This window comes from Eschrichtius robustus, chromosome 15 (genome assembly GCF_028021215.1).
Source record: "Eschrichtius robustus isolate mEscRob2 chromosome 15, mEscRob2.pri, whole genome shotgun sequence".
NCBI classification, from domain to species: domain Eukaryota; kingdom Metazoa; phylum Chordata; class Mammalia; order Artiodactyla; family Eschrichtiidae; genus Eschrichtius; species Eschrichtius robustus.
Genome location: NC_090838.1, coordinates 80,151,289 through 80,175,358, shown reverse-complemented (window position 1 = coordinate 80,175,358; position 24,070 = coordinate 80,151,289). Strand labels below are relative to the sequence as shown.

Here is a 24,070-nt window from a genome sequence, read left to right as displayed (position 1 = left end):
CTAAAACTGCCACCAGAAAACTACCAGAGCTAGTCAATGAATTTGGTAAAATAGCAGGATACAAAATTAATGCACAGAAATTTCTTGCATTCCTATAAACTAATGATGAAAAATCTGAAAGTGAAATTAAGAGAACACTCCCATTTACCACTGCAACAAAAAGAATAAAATATCTAGGAAGAAACCTACCTAAGGAGACAAAAGACCTGTATACAGAAAATTGTAAGACACTGATGAAAGAAATTAAAGATGACACAGATAGATGGAGAGATATACCATGTTCTTGGATTGGAAGAATCAACATTGTGAAAATGACTATACTACCCAAAGCAATCTACAGAGTCAATGCAATCCCTATGAAACTACCACTGGCATTTTTCACAGAACTAGAACAAAAAATTCCACAATTTGTATGGAAACACAAAAGACCCCGAATAGCCAAAGCAATCTTGAGAAAGAAAAATGGAGCTGGAGGAATCAGGCTCCCTGACTTCAGACTATACTACAAAGCTACAGTAATCAAGACAGTATGGTACTGGCACAAAATCAGAAATATAGATCAATGGAAGAGGATAGAAAGCCCAGAGATAAACCCAAGCACATATGGTCACCTTATCTTTGATAAAGGAGGCAAGAATATACAGTGGAGAAAAGACAGCCTCTTCAATAAATGGTGCTGGGAAAACTGGACAGCTACATGTAAAAGAATGAAATTAGAACACTCCCTAACACCATACACAAAAATAAACTCAAAATGGATTAAAGACCGAAATGTAAGGTCAGACACCATCAAACTCTTAGTGGAAAACATAGGCAGAACACTGTATGACATAAATCACAGCAAGATCCTTTTTGACCCACCTCCTAGAGAAATGGAAATAAAAACATAAATAAACAAATGGGACACAATGAAACTTAAAAGCTTTTTCATAGCAAAGGGAAGCATAAACAAGACGAAAAGACAACCCTCAGAATGGGAGAAAATATTGGCAAATGAAGCAACTAACAAAGGATTAATGTCCAAAACATACAAGCAACTCATGCAGCTCAATATCAAAAAAACAAACAACCCAATCCAAAAATGGGCAGAAGACCTAAATACATATTTCTCCAAAGAAGATGTACAGATGGCCAACAAACACATGAAAGAATGTTCAACATCATTAATCATTAGAGAAATGCAAATCAAAACTACAATGAGATATCATCTCACACTGGTCAGAATGGCCATCATCAAAAAATCTAGAAACAATAAATGCTGGAGAGGGTGTGGAGAAAAGGGAACCCTCTTGCACTGTTGGTGGGAACGTAAATTGATACAGCCACTATGGAGAACAGTATGGAGGTTCCTTAAAAAACTAAAAATAGAACTACTATACTACACAGCAATCCCACTACTGGGCATATACCCTGAGAAAACCATAATTCAAAAAGAGTCATGTACCAAAATGTTCATTGCAGCTCTATTTACAATAGCCAGGACATGGAAGCAACCTAAGTGTCCATCAACAGATGAATGGATAAAGAAGATGTGGCACATATATACAATGGAATATTACTCAGCCATAAAAAGGAACAAAACTGAGTTATTTGTAGTGAGGTGGATGGATCTAGAGATTGTTATACAGAGTGAAGTAAGTCAGAAAGGGAAAAACAGATACCGTATGCTAACACATATATATGGAATCTAAAAAAAAAAAAAAAGTCAGAAGAACCTAGGGGCAAGACGGGAATAAAGATGCAGACCTACTAGAGAATGGACTTGATGATACGGGGAGGGGGAAGGGTAAGCTGGGACAAAGTGAGAGAGTGGCATGGACATATATACACTACCAAACGTAAAACAGATAGCTAGTGTGAAGCAGCCGCATAGCACAGGGAGATCAGCTCGGTGCTTTGTGACCACCTAGAGGGGTGGGATAGGGAGGGTGGGAGGGAGGGAGATGCAAGAGGGAGGAGATATGGGGATATATGTATAGCTGATTCATTTTGTTATAAAGCAGAAACTAACACACCATTGGAAAGCAATTATACTCCAATAAAGATGTTAAAAAAAAAAGAGAAGTCCCTTATTCAATGAATTCCAGTCTTTTGCTTATTAGAGGTGCCAGGGAGTGAGAGTGAGAATCCAAAGACAAGTCTGGGCACCTCTTAAGGAAATCTGGAGAGAGGTAGCTTCTAGGCTCCTTTCCATAGGATGTGGAGGTAATTATGGCTTGTTGCCAAATGGAAATATCCTATTCCACATCTGGTTACTGACATCAGTAAAAACTTCAAAATATCATCCTGTCATGTGAAGAAGAAAGTTCTTATCTTTAATAACTACTATTTATTGAATGCTTACAAGGTACTAAAAACTTTACATATTAATGCATTAACTGGTCATAACCCTATTATGAGTTAGAGAGTTTTATCCCCATCTCGGTGAGAAAACCTGAGATGCAGAGGTCACATAGCCAGTGGCAGAGCTGGAATTTGAATCCAGATCTGTCTGACTCCAAAATCAATCTGCATATAAAGATAAATGGTATAGTTCGTGTCTAGTGCAATAGTCTCCCACCAATGAGCTATGGAATTGGGGGTGGAGGTTTAGTTATTACAAGGGATTGAAATATCCTTAGGTCCATCAAACATTGTGTGTAGATTCTATACATACTGTATATGGTATTTCTTTTATATGTCAATTCAGTTCAATTCAATAAATACTGAGTTCTCTCTTTGCACCAGGCATTGTTTTAGGTGCTGATGATACCGTCAGTGTACAAAACAAACTAAAATCCTGGTCCATGCGGAAGTAAAAATTCATTAAAATCATGCCAAAATTATATATTTTTTGGTCATCATGCATTTAATCAATGAAATGAAATAAAAAATATAACTATTATCAGGTGAAAGCTCAGAAGAACGTTGCTATTTAAAATAATTCTTCATACTGGACCTATCTGGAAACCGCGGAGAGCATTTAAATGATAGCAAGGACATGATCCCTTAGATGAGGGAGGGATTTTGTGCGCAGTCATGTCCAAGCAGGGATGGCAATATCTGGGTCATAGAGGAAATACTGGGCAATCTCCCTGGGTAATCCGACTCCTACACCACGTATCTCCGTGTAAATTATCATGACTAAAGTGAGTTAGAATCATAACTTCATTGATGATAATTATGAGGACTCTCAGAAGCATGGTTGGAGGCAGGGAGTTGGATTACTTTATCTCTTGTTAACCCTTTGACTCTAGAACTCTCGGAGGTTCCTTCTAAAGCTCTTAGAGAGGAGTGAACGCTTTGTTCAAACAAGGAGCGGTCACATTTGACCTATAACTTCAGTCCTCCAGGATCTCCAGGGAAGAGGCACTCATTCAGTGCTAGCCGAAGGCTGCATGATAGCTTGTTTAACCAAAAGATCCATATTCCAAGAAGTTAGGTGCCAGGAAAGAAGCTTTTGGTTTTTCTCTTCACATCCTCATCTTCACTGCGCGAGTTCAGTGTCACTGTTCCCTTTGGTAATTCTTCCCCGTCCTCGCAAGGGTAGGGGGTGAGGAGTATGATCCTCTCCATATGGTAGATGGGAAAATGAAGGAAGGTCGGCACCTTGGCTTTGGAAGGGCCTTGGAAAGTTCTGAATTGCTCTTTGCACCTCGCCTCACTGTTTCCTCACTCCTTTTGACACCGTATCCCCTGGGTTTGACTCTCCCTTTTCTCCTTCTATTCCCTTTCCACAGGCCCCCGTTTAAACTACTAACAAGTTGAGGCCATCGAACTACATTTCCCACAATACCCCGCGCCGGCTGGCCTCAGTGGGGTTTCCCTTGAGCTGCCGTTGTTATTGTTGTTATTAATGTTGAATCAAACCCACGTTTCCGGGGAAGAGACGAGCTATTGTCTACTTCTTCGTTAAGATGCCCTTTTTCTCCTTCACCTGCGAGACGCAGTGTTGGGTGAAGACAGCTCTGCGGAGGGACATTCATTCCGGCGAATGCTCTGGCCACCCACTTCCTCCTCGCGCCTCGGCCCCGGCCGGGTTTCCCGGGGGCCTGGGAGTGTCATTGGCGGATGACCGCAGCCCTCGCCGCCGCCCCTGCTGCTGCGACCATGACTTCTGGCAGCAGCGGCCTCGCCGCCGCCCGCCTCCTGTCCCGCGCTTTCCTCCGTGAGTCCGGCCGGGGCTCTGTCCTCCAAGCCTCCGCGAGTTCCCGGCCCCCCGGGCCCGGCGTCCTAATCTAGGACGCGGCTGGGCCCTCTGGGGCCGGACCTCGGCGGGGGTCCCAAGTCGGGGACCCTCTGGGATGGAGGGAGCTTTGCTGGATATGTGGGGCGGGGGCCTGGCTTATGCAGCTGGCGGGCAGGGACGTTGAGTGGCTGAGCCAGGATTCGGGTCTGGGAGCCCTGCAGATCCGGGGGCACACCCTTGATCCTACGGTGATGAGTGGCGGCGGGATGGGGGCGGCATCTAGACAGGTTCTTTTGGGGCGTGAGACGTGAGGTGGTCCAGGATGAACTCAGCTGGGAGGGTGAGTGGGTTGAGAGGTAGGGGGAGGATATCAGTAGGAAGTTGGAGGATGAGGCTGAGCCTTGTACAGGACGGTCGTACACTTTTAATTGTCCTTTCCGTAGACTGTAGGGTGAATCTCCAGAAGGGTGCACAGCCCAGAAAACTCCTAGAAGCTTAGGGTTGGCTGGGACCTTAACCAACTTATTTGTAATGTCTCCATCAGGCGGTGTGAATTCTTCAGTTCCTGAAAACTTAACACCCAAGCTTGCTAGTAACGCTGACTGCTGAAAATTCTTGCTGTGTTCAAAGTCTCTGTGTTTGTTAGGTAGGTTGTGTAGGAAAAGACTTTGGAACCGGCCACATCAGGGTTTGAAGTCTGGCTAGTCCTGTACAGTCTATGTAATAACTCTGGGGGATGTTTCTAAATCTATTTTTCAATTTCTGTGTCACGTACCATGAAAACATTACCATATTTTAATGAATCTGAGACACCATCACTTGTAAGATGCACTGCTGTTGGGTCTACCACTAAAAGTGGGAAATGATTGCTAATTAAAATTGTGACACACCATTGGTTATCAGTTGCATCCAGATTTAAGAAATGTTTAAAAAAATGAAACAAATGTGCATCCTAGAAATGATGAAGTAGAGGATGATCTGGGTTCACCATGCAGAATAAGTGAAACAATTTATATAAAGCACCTGGAATGTAATAGACACTCAACCGAAGTTAGTTTTCTTCTCTCTCCCTTTCTTCTGCTTTGCTTCTAATTCTACTGCTGCTACTGAATATTGGATGAGACATAGTTCATTTCTTGAGAAGATTACATTTTAAAAGTGTACAACGATGACTGTACACTCTGTAGCTACACTTAGTTACCAGATCACTTGAGGACAAACCTTAGCAAGTAGGAAGAAGGTGGGTTTATTTGGGAAAGTTTTCTGGAGATTTTTATTATATAATTTAAAGGATAATTTAGTATGTTGTAGGCAGAAGGAGAAAAGGGATTAGTTATACCGATGTCTTTTTCTTCTGGGGTCTTGCTTGTCTGAATTTCTGAAAAATCCTTTGCTGTCTTAGGAGCAGAGTCTAGAGAAGAAAGAAAGAGTGTCTAAAAGATCAGGATCTTGAATCCACCCTTAGCAATACTTAACAATCCTGTTCTCACATAACTGGAACTTCTTTATTCCTAGACTCTCAGGATCCTGAGGCCTTAAGAGGTCATCTAGTTTAGCTTCTGTTGCTGGAGTGGCCTTGAATTATCCTAGTCACGTGATTACCCTGGCACTAATGGTTTGAGAGGTCTGAGATCTAAACCAAGGTATCTCTTATATTAGAGAGGTTACAAACTCTAGGGTTAATGTTCAAAAACCTCTAAATCTCCCAAATCTTTTTCCCATGCCACATTTCTAAGCCCATTTCCACTCACAGTAGAAAAACCGCAGCCACAACAGTATCACCTTGCAAACTTCTTTTAAAGGCAGTCACAAATTATTTAGTCTCTGAGGTTAGTAATAGAACTAGAGTTGCTAGGGAGTTTTGTCCCCTTTATTCTCTTAAGTTTTAATTGTTAGTACATTTTGTGCTGAAGGTCTTAAGTGTTGCAATGTTGATTTGAGTTAGGAAAAAACCCCAAACACTTGTAGATGCCTTCCAGAGACCTGTTGGGGGCAGCTTAGAATATTTATCAATAGAAATTACTGAACCAAAAAAACCAGTTCTTAGGAAAAAAGAGAAAGAACCCAGTTGAAGTGGGGAGAGAAAATAAAATGAAAAATGAGAAAGATTTCTTCCATGAGAAACCTTAAGGATTTTATAAGCACCTTTGAAACTGAAATAGTGAAACTTTTCAAGAAGTATGAGGTAGTGCAAGGTTGCTTTAAACATAAGCCAGTAGTTCCTGTAAGTTGGATCTTTGAGAATAAATAGGGAACAAGAGCTAGTATTTTTTATTTTTATTGAGGTATAATTGACGTAAAACATTATATTAGTTTTAGGTGTACAACCTAATATTTTGATATTTGTATATATTGTAATATCTATCTGTCTATTGTGATATCTATCACCATACATAATTACACATTTTTATTTCTTGTGATGAGAACTTTTAAGATCTGCTCTCTTTTAGCTACTTTCAAATGTGCAATATAGTATTATTAACTATAGTCACCATGCTGTACATTACATCCTCATGACTTATTTTATAAGTGGAAGTTTGTACCATTCGACCCCCTTTAGCCACTTGCCCCCTCCCCCTCAACTCTGGCAACCACCAATCTGTTTTCTTTACATGTGAGCTCAGGTTTTGTGTTTTTCTTTCTTTTTTTTTTTAGATTCCACATATAAGTGAGATCATACAGTATTTGTCTTTCTCTGCCTGACTTATTTTACTTTGGGTAATGCCCCCAAGGTCCATGTGTGTTGTCACAAATGGCAAGATTTTCTCTTTTTATGGCTGAATAATATTCCATATTGTGTGTCTGTGTGTGCATATTAATAAATATACCACGTTTTCTTTATCCATTCTTCTATCGATGGACACTTAGGTTGTTTCCATATCTTCGCTATTGTAAATAGTGCTGCAGTGAACGTGGGGCTTCTTTTCAAGTTAGGGTTTTCATTTCCTTCAGATAAATACTTGGAAGTGGAATTGCTGGATCATATGACAGTTCTATTTTTAATACCTTGAGGAACCTCAGTACTGTTTTCCATAGTCACTGCACCACTAACATTCCTACTAAAGGCGCACAGGGGTTTCCTTTCTCCATATCCTCACCAACACTTATTATTTCTTGTCTTTTTGATAATAGCCATTCTAACAGGTGTGAAGTGAAATCTCAGTGTGGTTTTGATTTGTGTTTCCCTGATGATTAGTGATGTTGAGCACTTCTTCATGTACCTGGCCATCTGTATGTATTCTTTGGAAAGATGTCTATTCAAGAACCAGTATTTTTGAACTTCAGAATTACGGTGTTTTGATGCCAAAAAGTGGTCCAGTTGGTCCCATACCTTTGTTTGGCAGAAGGGGAAATTAGCCCCAAAAGTTTCCTAGCCAATATCAGAATGGGTACTAGAGCTCAGGTCTTCTGACTCTGCAGTGTCCTTTCTACTAAATACATGCTGGGTGATACTCTGAGCCTTCTTTTTTTGAAGCTCTGATTTTTCTTTTTCTTTGGCATCCTCACTGGTTTGTTGAGAAGGTTACTACTCAGCTCAAAGGTGTCACCTGCCTTTTCCATGTGTTTGCCAAGTTGTGTAAGACTGTTTTTGGAATCCGGAAGACATTTAGAAGTGTAGCATGGAAAAGGGGACCCTCAATAGTGATGTTTCTGATACCTGGTATCTCTTGTCATTGCATCCAAGAACCAAATCTTTATTACAGAAATACAAAATGGCCTCGATCTAAGTGTATCAATGTAGCCATGAGAAAGTGACTTGATTTTCTGACCTCAAACTTGTTTTTCCATAAAAACTTAATTGGGGATGTTAAAAATAATTTCTCTAAGTATAGGGGAAGAATTTCATTTCACCAAAGGACAGGCATTTTGTTGCCATAGACCCACATTTTTGTACATTATAACATTTCTAAAATTGGGATGTATCTTATAATTGATGGTATCTTACAGTAAATTGGCAGCATTTTTTTCATACTAGTGCTTAATAGTGCTTCTTAAAATCAGTGGTGTTTTAGATTTGATGAAATATGATACTTAGAGCCAATTACACTTCATTTGTAAGTAAATACTGAATGAATATATAATTTCGCATCTGAATGGTGGATTGTTTGGGGTTTGGAAGTAAGTGGCTGCTGAGCTACTCTGCTATACTTTAAGGTCCTGTAGGTAGGGACCCCAATAGCCTGCAGATTATATATGCATAATACATATGATGAATAAGTATACATTTGTTAAAATCAGGAATACATGCAGGAATAAGTGAGTAACAAGGACATAGTTTGAGAGGGGAGTTGGAGGAGTATTTTCATGAACAGTCTCAGGTTACTGGTTAGGAGCACGGTACTGGTCACACAATGCCATCTGTGGTTTGAGTCCCATCCGGGCAGGTGCTTTTTGGCCACAGCTTGCATCCACCCTGCAGCCATCTTGCAAATGGTGTGGTTGCTCTCTGCAGGGGAGAGGACTCTGCATGTGGCTGACCGATACAAATTTCTCTCTCAGATTACTCAGTCCCTTTACTTCACAGCCTTTATTACAGTTGGCACTTTTGTGGTTTTGTGTTTCTTTGTTTAATGTTTAGCTGTCTTACAGGGCAGGAAGCTTCACGTGGGCCTCAGTCCATCTTGTTTACCCCTGAACCCCTTGTGTCTGGCAGACATCCTGGCACAGTGAACATCTCAAAGCAGTTTGGTCTTTTCATTCTATGTCAGTAATAAATAGCTAATAGTGAAATAGCTAAGTATTACTCTGTATGCTCTATATATTACTAACTCATCTAATTCTCATATTGCCTGTGAGGTACATAATATTATTATCCCCATTTTTACAGTGAGGATGCACCTTTAAAAATGTTTTAGATGGTAAAAATTTACTAGTATATGTGTACCTACTATATGTTATAGGTAGACATGGATTAGTATATTTATACATAAACATGTATAGGATATGCATGAGACATAAAACACTTCTGATTGGACTTATTTGATTTTAAAATAGGAATTGTATGTTCTCTCTTTTTAGGAAATGATTGCCTTTTGTGCTTAGGTAAGATGTGAACCCGGTTTAGGGAGTGTAGCCGGCACTTTGCTACCCAGGTTACGGGCGTCATCTCATATCAACATCACAGCCTCCTCGTGAGCAGCTGTGATTCCACTTACAGAAGGGAAGACCAAGGCCAAGGGAGATCAAAAGACCTGCCCCCTAAACTCAAGCCCAGGCCTGTCTGGTTCCTGGGCTGTGCTTTCAGCTGCTTGAGATGCAGTCCCAAGGTTAGGCTAGCCTATTTCTAAGAACCTGAAGAGAAGGCGACTCCACCCACATTCTCTGGAGATGACCCAAGGCCTTCACCACTGGGAAATTCTGCCTGGTGGCCGACTTCGGGCCTTCCTGCTGCCCTAATATTTAATTAAAAATACTCATTTTCTTAATATTAGTGAAGTCAGATATCACGTCATATGTCGATTTACCATTTATCCGTCACCAATTGTGTTTCTTGTTTATGGCCTTTGTCCATTTTTCTGTTCGGCTTTGGTCCCCTCCGTCCTGTTGGCCCCTGGTGTTGCTCAGGTTGCTAAGGTTGTCCTCCTTGCCTGTTACGTGTTGTGAAACTGCTCTCCTGGTCTGTCACTGCCTTTACCTCTGACTCTGCTGTGTTTTGCTTTAGGTTCTTTTCTTCTGTAGTGAAATAGTCCATCTGTATTACATTATTGCTTCCTGGATTTCATTTGTTAAAAAAAAAGAAAAAAGGTTAGCATGGAATTTGTACTACATTGATACAGCTTTGGGGATTGCTGGTAGCATTTAGGGCTGGACTCTTTGTATGAATTTTTGGGAAACCAATAATCTTTGCATGTACAAAAATAGATGTAGGTTTTGTTCCCCTCTTTCCTGGTAATGGGAGTTCAAGATGGACATTTTTCCAGTTCACACAAAAAGAGATGGAACTTCTGATATTTATATGTGTTTCTTCTCATAGATCCTCTCTCTTGTCCTGAAATTCAGTCAAACATTTCCTGCGCACATACTCCGTAAGACGCTGTACCGTATGCCATGGGAGACACCAAGGTGTACAAGACATGGTCCTTACACTCATGGAATTTATAGTTAGAAGTTCTGAAAGTATTTAGATGAGACTTAAAATAATCTTGAAAGAAAACTTAGCCTGAAATAATTTTACTTAGCAATAATGCAGTAAAGAAAGGAACAGAATGTGTGCACTCTTCAGTGTGCAGGTGTGGTGCTTATGATTAGATACCACATGAAAGTGTTCACATTTTCCATTCTTCTTAATCTCAGATCCCCTACAAAACCCCCATTATATTCACAAGTCATGAATGTGATGTGAAGATTTAAAGATTCCTCACTGTACAATGTTTTATTTAAATGTGAACTTATATGAATTAATGCAAGAGAAATTCTCAGGAGATTGAGTACATTGACTCTGATTGAAAGGTGAGAAATATTTGTAAGAAGGTTTGGTCACTAATGTATGTCCTGTGTTCAAGGTGTTTTTTTTAGGAAATAGCTTACTGTAGTTATTTGGTGGTTTTGTCATAGAGATCAGGTTTGTGTTTAAAACCAAAATGTGATTGGGCTTCTTTAAGCAGTGGACAGACAATTGAAGATTTGTACTTAAACCACTTTACATTCTCAGCAGAGGTAGAATAGGCTTTTTTTAAAATTTTAATTAAGGCATTTGATTGATAATTTGGATGGAGAAGAAATCAAACAGGGAAAGAAAATGACCAGTCTGACGGATTTAATATTTACAGCAGCTGGTAGTTTGCTGGATTAGAGAGTGGTGGGATTGTGGGAGGGAAGGTGAAGCGGTGCAGAGGTGGGGATGAGGAGAGGCTGCTTTCGCTGGGGAGCCTCCAACCTGTGATTCTGGGCTTGGATTATCTGTGGTGGGGAAGAATAAGGAAAATGACATAAGTGACTTAAAATTTGGTGAGTTTTACTTGGAGTAGAAACATATTTTGCGTTATTTCTATCTGAGTGGAAACAAATGGCAAAAGAGAAAGAATTTCCTTGATTCTCTGATGTCACCAATGGTAAGACTTACAATTGATTTGATAACAGTATTACCTTAAATAGGGCCACCAGTTCTTACCTGTGTCATGGTGGCATGGAGTGGCAGGTGTCTGGGGTCCTCCTCACAGCCGTGGCAACTGGGAGAGTGTGCATGGTGTAAAGGGCCAGAGATCGGGCAGATTCGTCTTCCAGTGTCTGGAATTAAAAAGGCATTTATGGTGATTTTGGAGCACCATGGCTTGCTGGGTGCCTCAGGTTTTTCTCTGGGTTTCGTAAGTGCTTGATTCTAGCATCCTCTCATTTCAGTACCAGTGATACCTTGTCTGGCATTGTACAGGTTTCTTGTTGGGGCAGAATGTGGTCAGGAATTTCATTTCCTTATCTTTGAACATGTATTTTGGGGTTGGTTCAAAGGTGATGATAGTCTATTAGTTCTAGCTTATCTGAAGCCTAGGTATGGGCTCATACAGTAGATGGGAAAGAGCACTTGCACACACATATGCATGATAAATCTCCCAAGATCCATTTCACTAGATGCTGTAGAACGGCAGGGTGATTGCACAAGTTGAGCAATACCAGAGGGCCACAAGGCTGTCTGGTGGGTGAGCTGCTATTCATCATACTTGGCGGATGTAGTTTTTATGAGCACCAGAGTTCTGGTGCTGTGAAGTCTTGAGCTCCATAGAGTTGATCCAGGAGGTCTGGAGTAGGAGAAGGAATAGGAGAAGGTAGTGATAGGAGTTGTTCTGGTATTGAGGCCATGCTTTATGAATGCAGACAGACCTGTGCTTTCTCAGGGCAACAGGGCCACTTCTGCCCCATGGAAGAAGAATTGAACTGTCTGATGTCTCCTTTGTTAAGGCAGAGTGTAAGAGTACTTGTGGAGGACTAAACTTTACCTTCAAAAAGCAAGTATTTCCTTTTATCAAGTATGGGCTCCAGATGTCCTGATCTTATTTGCTCTTGTAATCAAATCTTGTACCTTTCCTGTCTGGAAACTCCTAATAGATGGACTATTTATTGAATATTCCAGGAGTGGGAGGGACTGTTGGGCAAGTCCTGCCAAGAATAGCAGAGGGGAGTAAAGCTCTTCCACAGGTATTGTGGTTCTGTGTCTCCAGCTGGGAGAACTGGGAGCCAAGGGCAAGCACTGGCTAGGGTGGGCTCTCAGGCCACAGTTCCTGTCGTAGTGTTCACTGGCCCAGGTTAAGGTGCTTAGCTGCGCTCACTGGGCCAGGACTTGACCCTCAGTGCTCCCTCAGGGTCCCTTGTTCAGCATAGTCTAGGCCAAGATTGCAGCTGATCTGTGTGCACGCAGAATACTTCTCTCCTGGTTGGTCAGGGCAGATTCCGGGCCTGTCTCTTCCTTAGAGGTACAGGGGACTACAAAATTCAAAGTTGTTGGAAGCTGAGGTCAGTACGTGAGTTGAAGATGAATCAAGGGGTGTTCAAAGGGCCAGAAGCAGATCAGTTACGGAATCTGAGATCTGACGATTTAGGAGGGTATGAGCAGTGATTCAGGACAAAAAGCATTGAGTGGACCCTGGACAGATTTATGATGAGGTATTCTTTTCTGGGCCTAGCTTTCATGGGCTACCTTAGTGGTAGGTGCTGGCACTTTGAAAGGTCCAGGAATGGACCACAGAGACAGCAGGTTGGGATTCTAATGGGGGTTTAGAAGGTAGCCCACATAAATCACCTGTGCTCTACTTTCTGCTGATATTTGAAATATGGGGAGCTGGCTTTAGGAGCTACTTAAGATTTCTCAGTTTTCACTGAGGTAGTAGTTTGCTGACAATAACTTAGATATTTTTTACATGTTTCTCCCTCATCTACTTTTCCTATTTATTTTATTTTCTCTATTTCCTTTATATGTGAGGTCTTGAGAATTAATCAAAAGAGACCAAATTAAGTAATTTTGGATTATATTTTAGACAAGTTTTATTCTATGACTTAACATTTAATGTTAATATTATTACTGGGGAATGATTTGCAAAGTAGTTCTTAGTAATTCTGACAAAGTTTGCCTCTTAGCTCATCTTTTGCTTATAGATGTTGGGCTTAAAAATGTTGGGTCAAATGGGGAAAGCATGTGGCTGTTTAGTAAACATTATTAGTAAGAGTGATACCTAGTTTTTAGTTCCTGGATTTAATTTGAGCTGTTTATGTGAGCCCCTGGTTTCTTTCTGAGGAAGAAAAATTATAAACTTAACCTTTTCTTTCTCAGTTCAGAAAAAGCTACAAAATTGTGGTTCTCAGTAAAGAGGGGATTCTGGAGAATAGAACAGTGTCTTTTTTTGTTTGTTTCTTTAATCAGTTTTTGTATTTAATACATCTTATTTAAAAAGTGACATTTAAAGTTGCCATTATCACAAGATAGCTCCTGAATTAGAGGATATTTTTTTTTTTGTCACCAGGTTAAATTCATAGTCCAAAAGTTTGGAAAAATTATAATGTGTCATATTTTCTTTACTTTTCAGTGCAACAGAATGGAATTCGGCATTGCTCCTATACAGCTTCCAGGAAGCATCTCTATGTTGATAAAGATACGAAGGTTATTTGCCAGGGTTTCACTGGTAAACAGGTATGTGTATCAAGACTTTTTAAAAGATGTATATTAGAGATACAAAAACATTGAATTATTTTCTATTGTTTTAAAGTCACGAAAGTTATAATACAGTTTGTAGCAGAAGGGTATACAGTACAGCAATGGAGTTATACCTCAGGAGGGGGTTAGGTGCTATAGTCAGCCTCTAAGATGAAAATTGTATTTAATGTTACCTTGAAAATCCCTCCCTAGGAGTACAGTATTATGTTGGAAACCCACATATTTTCTTTCAGCAAGTATAACACAACTGGTTTTTCTCCAACATTGGAACAGATCACTGTTTCTTTAATTAAGCACTAGGTAAGGCCGATGGCTTGTGTTTAGGCCTTGTACAAAAAAAATTCGCAGCTAAGCACAGATCAGTGTGGGGAAATGCTCAAACCCAGAGAGGCTCATGGGAACTGTGATGGGCAGAGGAAGTAGTACGTTGATTTTTCCCATCTTGTACTCTCTGGGCAAATGGTCTTCAGGGGAATAGCAGGCAAAATAGCCTGAAGTATTTCATTTATATTCATTCTCTCTCCCTATCCTCTGCCTACATCATAGAATATACGTAAGTTTAAATATAACTGTGATGTGATTCCACAAAAAAAATGCAACAAGAATCTCCTGTCCTTCCTTCCTACCATTCTACTGCTCTGGAATTCCTTCTGATAACAAGTTGACATGTATCCTTCCAGATATTTTTCTTGCTCATACAAACATATGTACACTTATATAATGGGCATTCTACAGAGTTTGTTTTACAGAACACTCTTTTTCTCCCTCTCTCTCTCTCTCTCTCTATGTGTGTGTGTGTGTGTGTATATATATATATACACACACACACACATATATATATATAAACGAATTATACAGTATATAATATATATCATACATATATGTCTGTTAAATTGATTCCTAAAAGTAAAAATGGGTGTCAAAGGTTCTGTGTATTTAAAATTTTAACAGCTATTGCTAAGTTGCCCTTTAAAACATTTGTACACATTTATGGTTTCACCATAGTAGATGCACAGATTTTTTTTTTTAAATGAGGGAATACTACCAAATCAATTAGAAGATAGCCATCAGCCTTAACCCAAAGTATCCCTTCCTTCATCATTAAAGGAGATATGGCAAAATAAAAGCGATTAATGATTTTTGTGTAATTTAAAAGTTAATGATTTTTCTATGATTAAAAGAATTATCATGTCCATTCTGCAGTGTTTTGGTGATCTAGAGCAAGAGTTGGCAAGCGTATTCTGTAAAGACAAGATTGTAAGCATTTTAGGCTTAATAGGCCATGAAGTCTCTGTTACAGCTACTTGGTAGTATTGGAACAGCAAAAGCAGCCATAGGTAATATGTCAGTGAATGGGTATGCCAGTAAAACTTAATTCACAAAACCAATTGGCAAGTCAAGTCCTTCAGGCCATACTTTACTAACCCCTGATCTAGAGGATGATACCTAAATATCCAGAATTCTATAACTTTTGTTTTTAAAGTACTTAGGAATTGCTTTAAAATTTTGTAGTTCTTTTTTTAAAAATGAATTTGATTAGAAGGTTGTTCATGTGAAATGTCCTTTTGCTTCCTGAATTTTTTTTGAAATAACTGGGCACAAAAATGTGAATTGCAGTGGACCTTTCTTCTTTTTCTCCCATTCCTCTACTGTCTTAAAAAAAACAATCCACTGTCAACGAAAAAAGAAACACCCCAAACTTTGAAATTTTGTTCATAGGTAAAATTGGTTTACTTATTCTGATAGCCATATGTTTTATGAATATCATTTCCACATGTATACCTTCTAAAGAAAGTTGATGCTCATCTAAGATATGAAGTACATTTTATCATTCCTCTGCCAATTAAAATCATATTTAGTCCCTTTTTGGATAGATGTTAATTTTATTAGCATATAATCAAATGTTTGATTAACCCAAATTCTCCACCTAAGTTTATTATGTATGATTTTGTTTTTCTGTTTACTAAGCTTTATACAATCCTACAACATTTTAACCTCTGACCTTTTTTTTAAGAACCACTGTCCATGCTATAAGCACTATTTGGAACTGTCTCTGCTTCATAAATTAGATGATGATTTGCCTAAATATTGAAATCCAAGGTTGGTTTCAGTGTCTCTGAGTTACTGGCAAATACACTATTTCTCATTCACTTGTTTTTAGAGTAATTGGGAGCCTTAATTGTCTCAGATTTGTTGGTTTTAAGTTTCTGTTTATAGACGTAACGATGAGGTCTGAAATTTAGAGTTTATCTCTGTAGAGAATCTGCATTTTGTCTCATTAGTTCTTTTTTTTTTCAGTGTACACATTGTTCCACATATGAGTGAGGAATATTTGTATTTCAGAGCAAATCCCAAAAATGCAGATTTCCAGTGGGTGGTATTTCTTGAACTGGCTGTTATGAGCTGCTAAAAACTATCACTAATCTTAACTGTGCACTGGATGGTGATAATGGGAAAATTACGGGAAAGAAGCTTATTAACGGGAAATGTTATCCCTGTTTAAGCACTACATTAGGACTAAAAATTTGTCCATTGGAATTTATGTAACAGTGTGGTAGTCTAGGGTAGTGCTTCTCTAACTATCTGGAATGAAAGACCAGTTTGGGTGTGTCTTTGTTTTATCACCAATCTAATGCAGATGAATACTTTTTACAAAATACTGTAAAAGTCATAGCAATATCATATTGCTATAAAAGTCTGCAAACATTCTCACTTATTTTTGTTTTCTTTATTAGATTTTTCTTTTTTTTTTTGGTCATTCTTTTTTCGTTTTGCGTTTATCTCACTGCAGACCCGTTAGCATCTACAGATGACACTTTGAATGGCACTTCTCTAAAGAGAGAGCACTGATCTGAGGTCCTTTCCAAAACTCCATCACTGACTTAAGATAAGTCAGTTAACATGCTTGGGACTAAGTTTCCTGTTTTGAAAAATGAAGGCGTTGAATTAAGAAATAGAACTTGAGTAGTTGAGTCAGCATTTTCTGGTCCCTGTAGAATGACCGCATAGATCCACTCAGTTTTCAACAACTACTTATTGAGTGCCTACTGTATGTAATGTGTTGCTTTAGGTGCCATCTCTCCGTGAACAAAGCAGATAGAAATCATTGCCTTCATGGAGTGGCGGGGGAGAGAAACAAAATCAATGAGTAAATTACGTGGTACGTTAGAAAGTATAAGTGCTGTGGAAAAACTAAACCAGAGAAGGGAGGTGTCTGTATGTGTGTGGGGTTGTGGTGGCAGTTACGGTGGATGTTCAGGGGAAGCCTGACCTCTGAGTCAAGTTCTAAAGGAGCTGTGGGGTGAGTCAAGTGGATGTCTAGGGGAAGCGTGTTCCAGCCAGATGGGACAGTGAGGCCAGGAGGTGGGAACGTGCCTGCTGTGTGTGGCAGCCCCAAGGCTGGCATGACTGGAGTAGAATGAGCGATGGGAGAACAGTGGGTGAAGCGAGGTCGGGCCGTTGAGGGGTTCTGATGTGAGGAGGCAGCTTGAATACTGACTTGGTGGCCGGTGTGAGGAGTTTGGCTTTTGCTGTGATTGAGATGGAAAACTATTGGCAGAGTTTGATCAGAGAAGTGACATGTAACAGGATCAGTCTGGCTGCCGTGTTGAGAATAGGTTGAAAGGGAGCAAGGGCAGTACTCTGTCAAGAGTTGATGGTGACTTAGACCAAGACGGTAGCAGGAGAAGGGGTGAGATGTTGTCAGTTACGTTCTGAAGGCAGGGCAATAAGATTGACTAATGTACCCTGATTTGAGATATAAGAGAAGGAGAGAGATCAAGAATGACTTGAGTAGTTTTGGTTTGAACGTCTGTTAGGAGTGGAGTTCTCATTAATTGAGATGGGGTGAACCACCATGGAGGGGAGTGATCAGGAGCTCGGCTTTGGGCCCATTAAGTTTGGGATGCCTCCTGGTTCTGCAAGTGGAGATGTCAGGTAGGCAGTTGGCAGTGTGAGCATGGAGTTCAAGGCAAAGGTCTCGGCTAGGTATGTGGGAGGTGTGTGTGTGTGTTTGGGAGAGGTCACCATATGGATGATATTTATTGCCATGGTGAGGGGTGAACTCACCAAGGGCACACATTTAAATGAAAAAGAGAAGTCTAGGAAGAGAAAGAAAGAGAAGAGGAAAAACAGGGAGGAGGAGCCCCAGAAGCTTAGTGAAAAAGAATCTTTCAATCCCTGGAGGTGTTTTTGGTCATCATAGCTGATTGGGGTAGGGAGGAGGGCATTGTACTGGCATCTGCTGAGTAGAGGTAAACATTGTACAAATCACAGGACAGCCTCTCATAACAACGCATCAGTGTGTCCAGAATGTCAGTAGTGCCGAGGTTGAGGTGGGAGAGTAAATGGATAGGGACATCCAGGATGCTGGCTGGGCAGCGTTAAAGGCTCCCTTAAGGTTTGGGATCATTAATTTAAAGTGAGACCAGTTAGCATGGTTTTATTTTATTTTTCCTCCAGCTACTGTTCAGTGGCGCATGTGCAGTCTTAGAGTAGGTGGAGAATTGGATTTAACCAAGATTGTGATTTTGCCGGATGTGTAAGTTGAAGTGAGAGAGAGCCAAGGTGGTTTTGTGATTATAGTGATTGGCTGTGGATTTTAAACTGAGTAGAAGATGGATGTGAGGACATCAGGAGTCGAGGAACAGTGAAAAAGAGGTGTTCTTTTCAGGTAAACACCAGGGGGTTTCTGATCATCAACCAAATTTGAAAACAGAGTGAAAAGAGACCCCCCCCTTAAAAAAAACAGTTATTTTGGCCGCGCAGAGGCCCGCTTAGCTTCAAGGGTGAAAGCTGTGTTCAATAAGGTGATGAGAATGCTTGGATATGTGTTATGGTTGTTTGCTGGGAAATACATAACCTATTTGTTTTTCTTTTCCAAGTTGCTGAAGATTGCCTTTAGGCTCCCCAGCCTGCCTTTTCTCACTAGTCTTTTGCTTTTTCCCCTCAGGGCACCTTTCATAGCCAGCAGGCATTGGAATATGGCACCAAATTAGTTGGAGGAACCACTCCAGGGAAAGGAGGCAAGACGCATCTGGGCTTACCGGTCTTCAGTACTGTGAAGGAGGTAACTAATGGGACCTGAGTTTGGCAAGAAAAGAAAAGCAGGGGAAGAGCTAGCACACCTTGGTTCAAGATCTTAATTGTGCCCCTTTTGGGAGAGTCCGTTGCTTTTTAAAATTCCAGTAACCTAGAGAAATTTGAATTGCGGTGAAAACCAGTGTGTTCACTTTAGTCAGGTAGGCTCAGGATGTTTTCTCCGCAGCCCGGGTCATCTTTGTCTGTAGGTATACATCAGCCCTTTAGGGAAGAAGTGCTGTGGCTTGGCTTCTGTTTGGCTTATTTTCCTTTCCTTACCGTTTCCTTTTCTGGGGTGTTAGAAGGGCACATGTCAGCATCCACCCCCTACCCTAATACTCGCTTCAAGTGGGTGCTTTGCCAGGCACTGTACCAGGTGCTTCGCATTCATGGCCTCATTCAGGCTGAACCACAAGCCCGAGGGAGGTGCTGTTATCATCCCCATTTTAAAGACGAGGCTGTGCTTACACAGAGCTTTCTGAGTGAGCAGGAGGGACACCTTTCACGCAGCATTATTTGCCAGCACAGGCCCTGTTGTCACAGTCCAGCTTCTGACAGGAGCAGCGAGGTTGAGGGTCCTGCACGTAGTCTCATGGCTGGTAAGTGGCAGACTTAGCCTGGCTCAGAGTAAGTAAGTAGTGTGTGGTGTTCCTGTGTGGAGAAACCTAGCTGTGGAGTCTGATGGACAAATCACAGAGTTCTAGTCTCTTCCCCAATTTGCTGATTTCTTAATGCTTTTAAAATGATTTTAAACTAAACTTTAATCCTTCGCTACAAAGCTAGTTCCTTATTGTAAAAATTCAGATGATATAAAAGTATGTAAAGTTAAGTTTTATATAGTGTTTTCCACTTCTCAGATTTTGCTTTTATAGAGAGCTAATTTAAGCTCAGTGTGTAGTCTTTCATTCGCTCTCTATACTTACATGAATATATACAAAACTAGTAGTAGTATAAAAGAAACCATAGTACAAATTCTTGGCTGTTTAATTTAAAAAATCAAGGAAATAAACTTAGTACTTGGGATTGATGTATTGATGTTAAAAAGTGTACCCCTCCTCCTCTTTATAAACATACTTCTAAGGCATGTTTTAAAGAACTGCACTTTTTACAGTACACATTTATAGATGTACTCTCTTTTTGGAATACTAACTTCTAATTGACGATAATTTGTATTCTTAATCCTAAAATGTAGAAAAAACCAAATATTCAAATTTGGAATTTTCACTTTACTTTAAACTTGGAAATAGGGTGTACTGTATACGTGTATGTGTGTTTTGAGTGTATTGTATTTTAAAGAGTAAAAAAAAATCATATATTCTGTAGAATAATCATTTAGTTTTTTTTTTTTTTTTTTACTTTGCATTTTTAGAAAAAAATCTCTCTAGGCAGATTTCTTTTGTCATGAGCCGATTTTTGCTTTCTTTTAAAAACAGTTTTCATGGCTAAGCAATTCATTTATTATTCCTTTTGATACAAATAGATATGACATTTGGAATGTAATGTAAGTTCTTTGACAGATACTGTTTCTCACCTGTTCTGCGCTTACACAGAGCTTTCTGAGTGAGCAGGAGGGACACCTTTCACGCAGCATTATTTGCCAGCACTGACCCTGTTGTCACAGTCCAGCTGCTGAAAGGATTTGTAGCCTTACGGGGTACGAACCCATGGGATGTATTGATATTTTCCATAAAATACCTACACTTGGTTCCAACCTAGCTTTTTTCCTTTGGTCCCCACTTCTCTGTTATCATCTTGAACATAGTTTTTAAAAACATTGTTTTGAATTATTTTTAACCCCTGGCAAGTCAGCATCCTTTGACTTGTTCTTCTGTCACTGTCAAGATAACCTCTTTTTATTAGGGGTGCCGTAGAGAAAGCCCCTAAGTTGCTGGGAATGTGGGGAATCATTTGGGGATGAGTCTCAAAGACACTGCCTTTTACTTCTGTCCCTTCTAGTTGTACCTGTATGTTCCATGACTTGGTTTTCGTATCCATTATGAATCCCCTGGCACAGCCTTCTAAAAAGTTTTGATTTACATCTTGGTTAAGTTACATTTTAACATTTATAGGGAGGCAGCCTGCTGTAGCTGAAAAGAACTGACGCTTTGGAATCAGATATACTTATTGTTGAATCTTGCCTGTGCCACTTCCTAGCTATGTGACCTTGTGCAAGTTATTTAGTATTTCTTGGCCTCAGCATCTTGATTTGTAGCTGGGGATGCTAAGCACGCAGGGTTGTGGTGAAGCCTTATCTGAGGCCTGTATAGAGTCTCTCTCAGGGCCTCTCACAGAATAGATGCTGCCACTCTTGGAGAGCCAGAGATCACTGACAGTCTCTGTCTTCAAGGAGCTTGCTTTCAGGAGAAGAGACATGGCCACACGTGGAGGTGGGTAGAAGGCTACATCTGTATTGATACATGTGGAGAGTATGTAAAGACCACTGAGAGAACCGTGGTCAAATTGATGGTCTTTCAGTGCTTTGCATTGTGAGGGGTGATGTAGAGTAGACTCTAACCTTATTTGACCCATTCTTATTCCGTGGCCATCTAGGCATGTGTATTTTAGTTTATTTCTAATCAGCATGCATTTAGAATAAAAATTGACAGCTAGGAAAAAAACCACTTCATTTTGCTGCCTCTTGATATTGTTTACTAAGTTTGATGTATTTTTAAACAGATGGTTGAGAGCTGGGTTCTGGAGCTTGGGGCTCACTAGTCCTTTTCTCCTGGGGAGGTGCAGGGTCTTTGGTACTGAATAGGTGGTAAGTGCCTTGTAGAACAACAGAAATAAACATGGCCCAGGAATGAGGGGACACAGATGCAAATCAGGCAGTGCTTGCAGGTGTACTGACATGCTGTCACCTGAGGGAATGGGAGGTCACAGAAGCTTTCAATTCAGAAGGGTGTCCCAAGGGGGCAGAAAGGAGGCCGTGCTTGCTCTGCTCTTTTCTGACAGCAAAGTGAACCTGTTAATGGGAAGAATGAAGACATCCGATGTCTCCTGGTGATGTCCTTTCCTGACCCCAAGACATCATTAAAATCATGGTATTGAATTTCTTTTACAATGTTTCTGACTTAACCAATAATAAAGTGCCTCGTGGTTAATGTTTCAGGCCAAAGAACAGACCGGAGCAACAGCGTCTGTCATTTATGTCCCTCCTCCTTTTGCTGCTGCTGCCATTAATGAAGCTATCGAGGCGGAAGTGTCCTTGGTCGTGTGCATCACTGAAGGTATCCCACAGCAGGACATGGTGCGGGTCAAGCACAAACTGCTGCGCCAGGAAAAGACCAGGCTGATTGGGCCAAACTGCCCTGGAGTCATCAATGTGAGTGTACAAAACAAAAATAAGCCCTCTGAAGGCTAACTAGCTTTGAATCAGTCCAAGTATATTTGTGTGTATGACCTAGGGGTTACAATTTTTTTTCACTTTTCTGAAACTATGAATTACTTTCCTTCAGCCTGGAGAATGCAAAATTGGCATCATGCCTGGCCATATTCACAAGAAAGGAAGAATTGGTGAGTATATATTTCTTATAGCTTAAAAACATAATTCCTTGCCCTAAGCTCAAAACTCACAAAGAGAATTTGACTCTGCAAATCAAATTCATTTTAATTAATTCAACTATAAGAGAATTTACCAGGGAAGTTTTATAGTGAATTGATTCTATGTCCTGAATTGATGTTTGAGAAACACTAATTCTCTAGAATCAGTGAAGATGTTTTGGGGTTTTTTTTAAAGATTCTTTTCCTGCTCAGCACACTGTGGATTCTTCCATGTGTTTGCATGGATCAATAGTTAATTTTATTTTATCGCCAAGTAATATTTTATTGAATACCACAATTTGTCCATTCTCCCATTGACAAACGTTTCTGTTGTTTTCAGGTTTGATTCATTATGAATAAGGTTAAGGTGAACTTTTGTGTACAGGTCTTCTTGGGGGTATTTCTCTTGGGTTAAATGCCTACGAATGTAATTGCTAAGTCATAGAGTCAAAGTATGTTCAACTTTTTAAGAAGTTGCCAAATAGTTCTGTAAAGTGACTGTGCATTCTTCACTCCCACCCTCGCTGTATGAATGCTCCAGTCATTCCACATCTTCACAGACATTTAATATTGTTGGTCTATAATTTTAGCCATTCTACTGGGAGTAAAATGATGTCTCATTATGGTTTTGAGTTTCCCCCATGACTAATGAGGTCATGTCCTTATTGGCCATTTATAAATCTTCTGTTGTGAATTGTCTGTTCAAGTTTTTTACACATTATTTTTTATTGGGTAGTCTTTTTTATATAATTTTTATATAATTGTTGATTATAGGGGGTTCTGTAAATATTCTGGCTATAAGTTCTTTGTCAGAAATACGTACTGTGAATATTTTTATTGTTAGTCTTTCTGTGTCCTGTCAGAATTACTTTGCCTCAGTGGATATTATAGGCTTCCTCAAAATGTTTTGGGAAAATTGTACTGCTGCTTGTTTAGTTCCTCAAGGAAATAACCAAATTAACGTTTCAGAGTTAGCCCATTATGGCTGTTTTTAGACTCTTCACACCAAACTCTCACTAAGCTATACTGTTTCTCCACCATAATAGAGTTTACAGTACTTTATCTATAAACCGTGACTGTAAATACTAAGTAAGACTAGTTAAACATAGTCAGTAAATGTCAGTTGTGTAGTTTACAGGACTGGGTTAAAGGTCATGATTTTTCTTTATTACTAGTGGCTCTTAGAGCTGTCAGCCCTGCTGCCAGTAGAGAACTTACCAAGTTCTCTTATGAGGGAGGATACAGGGAGTTCCACAGGCCACCTGATTTCTAGTCGGGGCCTGATCCACGTAGTCGCTGATGCTTTTGCACATATTTGAATACTCTACACTCTTCGGTCTGCTTTGAATGGCTACTACTGTAGACTTAGGTGAACATGGAATAAGGTGTGCCCTGTACCGCGTTGCCTTTCTGATCACTACCCTGCTTTCTAAGGTGCCCGTAAACCTCAAAAACAAGTAAGAAAAGTTCAGGGAAGTCCTTTAGACCTTGGTTCTCCAGATGGCCATAGCACATTGAAGAGGAAGTCCTCTGGGAGACTACCTTTAATTCAGACGATTTAGAAAAAAATTCACCTAAAAGAAAATATATGACACTACAAGATTTTCAAGGAGGCGAAGGAGAAAAGAGGATTTTTTGTA

At 40.1% G+C, this 24,070-nt stretch overlaps 1 protein-coding gene across 1 annotated transcript in view; it reads left to right on the top strand.

The window, feature by feature from the left end:
* Positions 1-4,022: 4,022 nt before the first annotated feature.
* SUCLG1 (succinate-CoA ligase GDP/ADP-forming subunit alpha) overlaps positions 4,023-24,070 on the top strand; it is a 33,739-nt gene continuing 13,691 nt past the window's right edge. Inside the window, exons 1-5 of the mRNA XM_068564568.1 lie at positions 4,023-4,147; positions 13,681-13,784; positions 18,760-18,876; positions 22,000-22,212; positions 22,346-22,403. Coding sequence (XP_068420669.1) covers positions 4,051-4,147; positions 13,681-13,784; positions 18,760-18,876; positions 22,000-22,212; positions 22,346-22,403 — 589 coding nt within the window. The 5' untranslated portion in view covers positions 4,023-4,050. The remainder of the gene's footprint in view (positions 4,148-13,680; positions 13,785-18,759; positions 18,877-21,999; positions 22,213-22,345; positions 22,404-24,070) is intronic.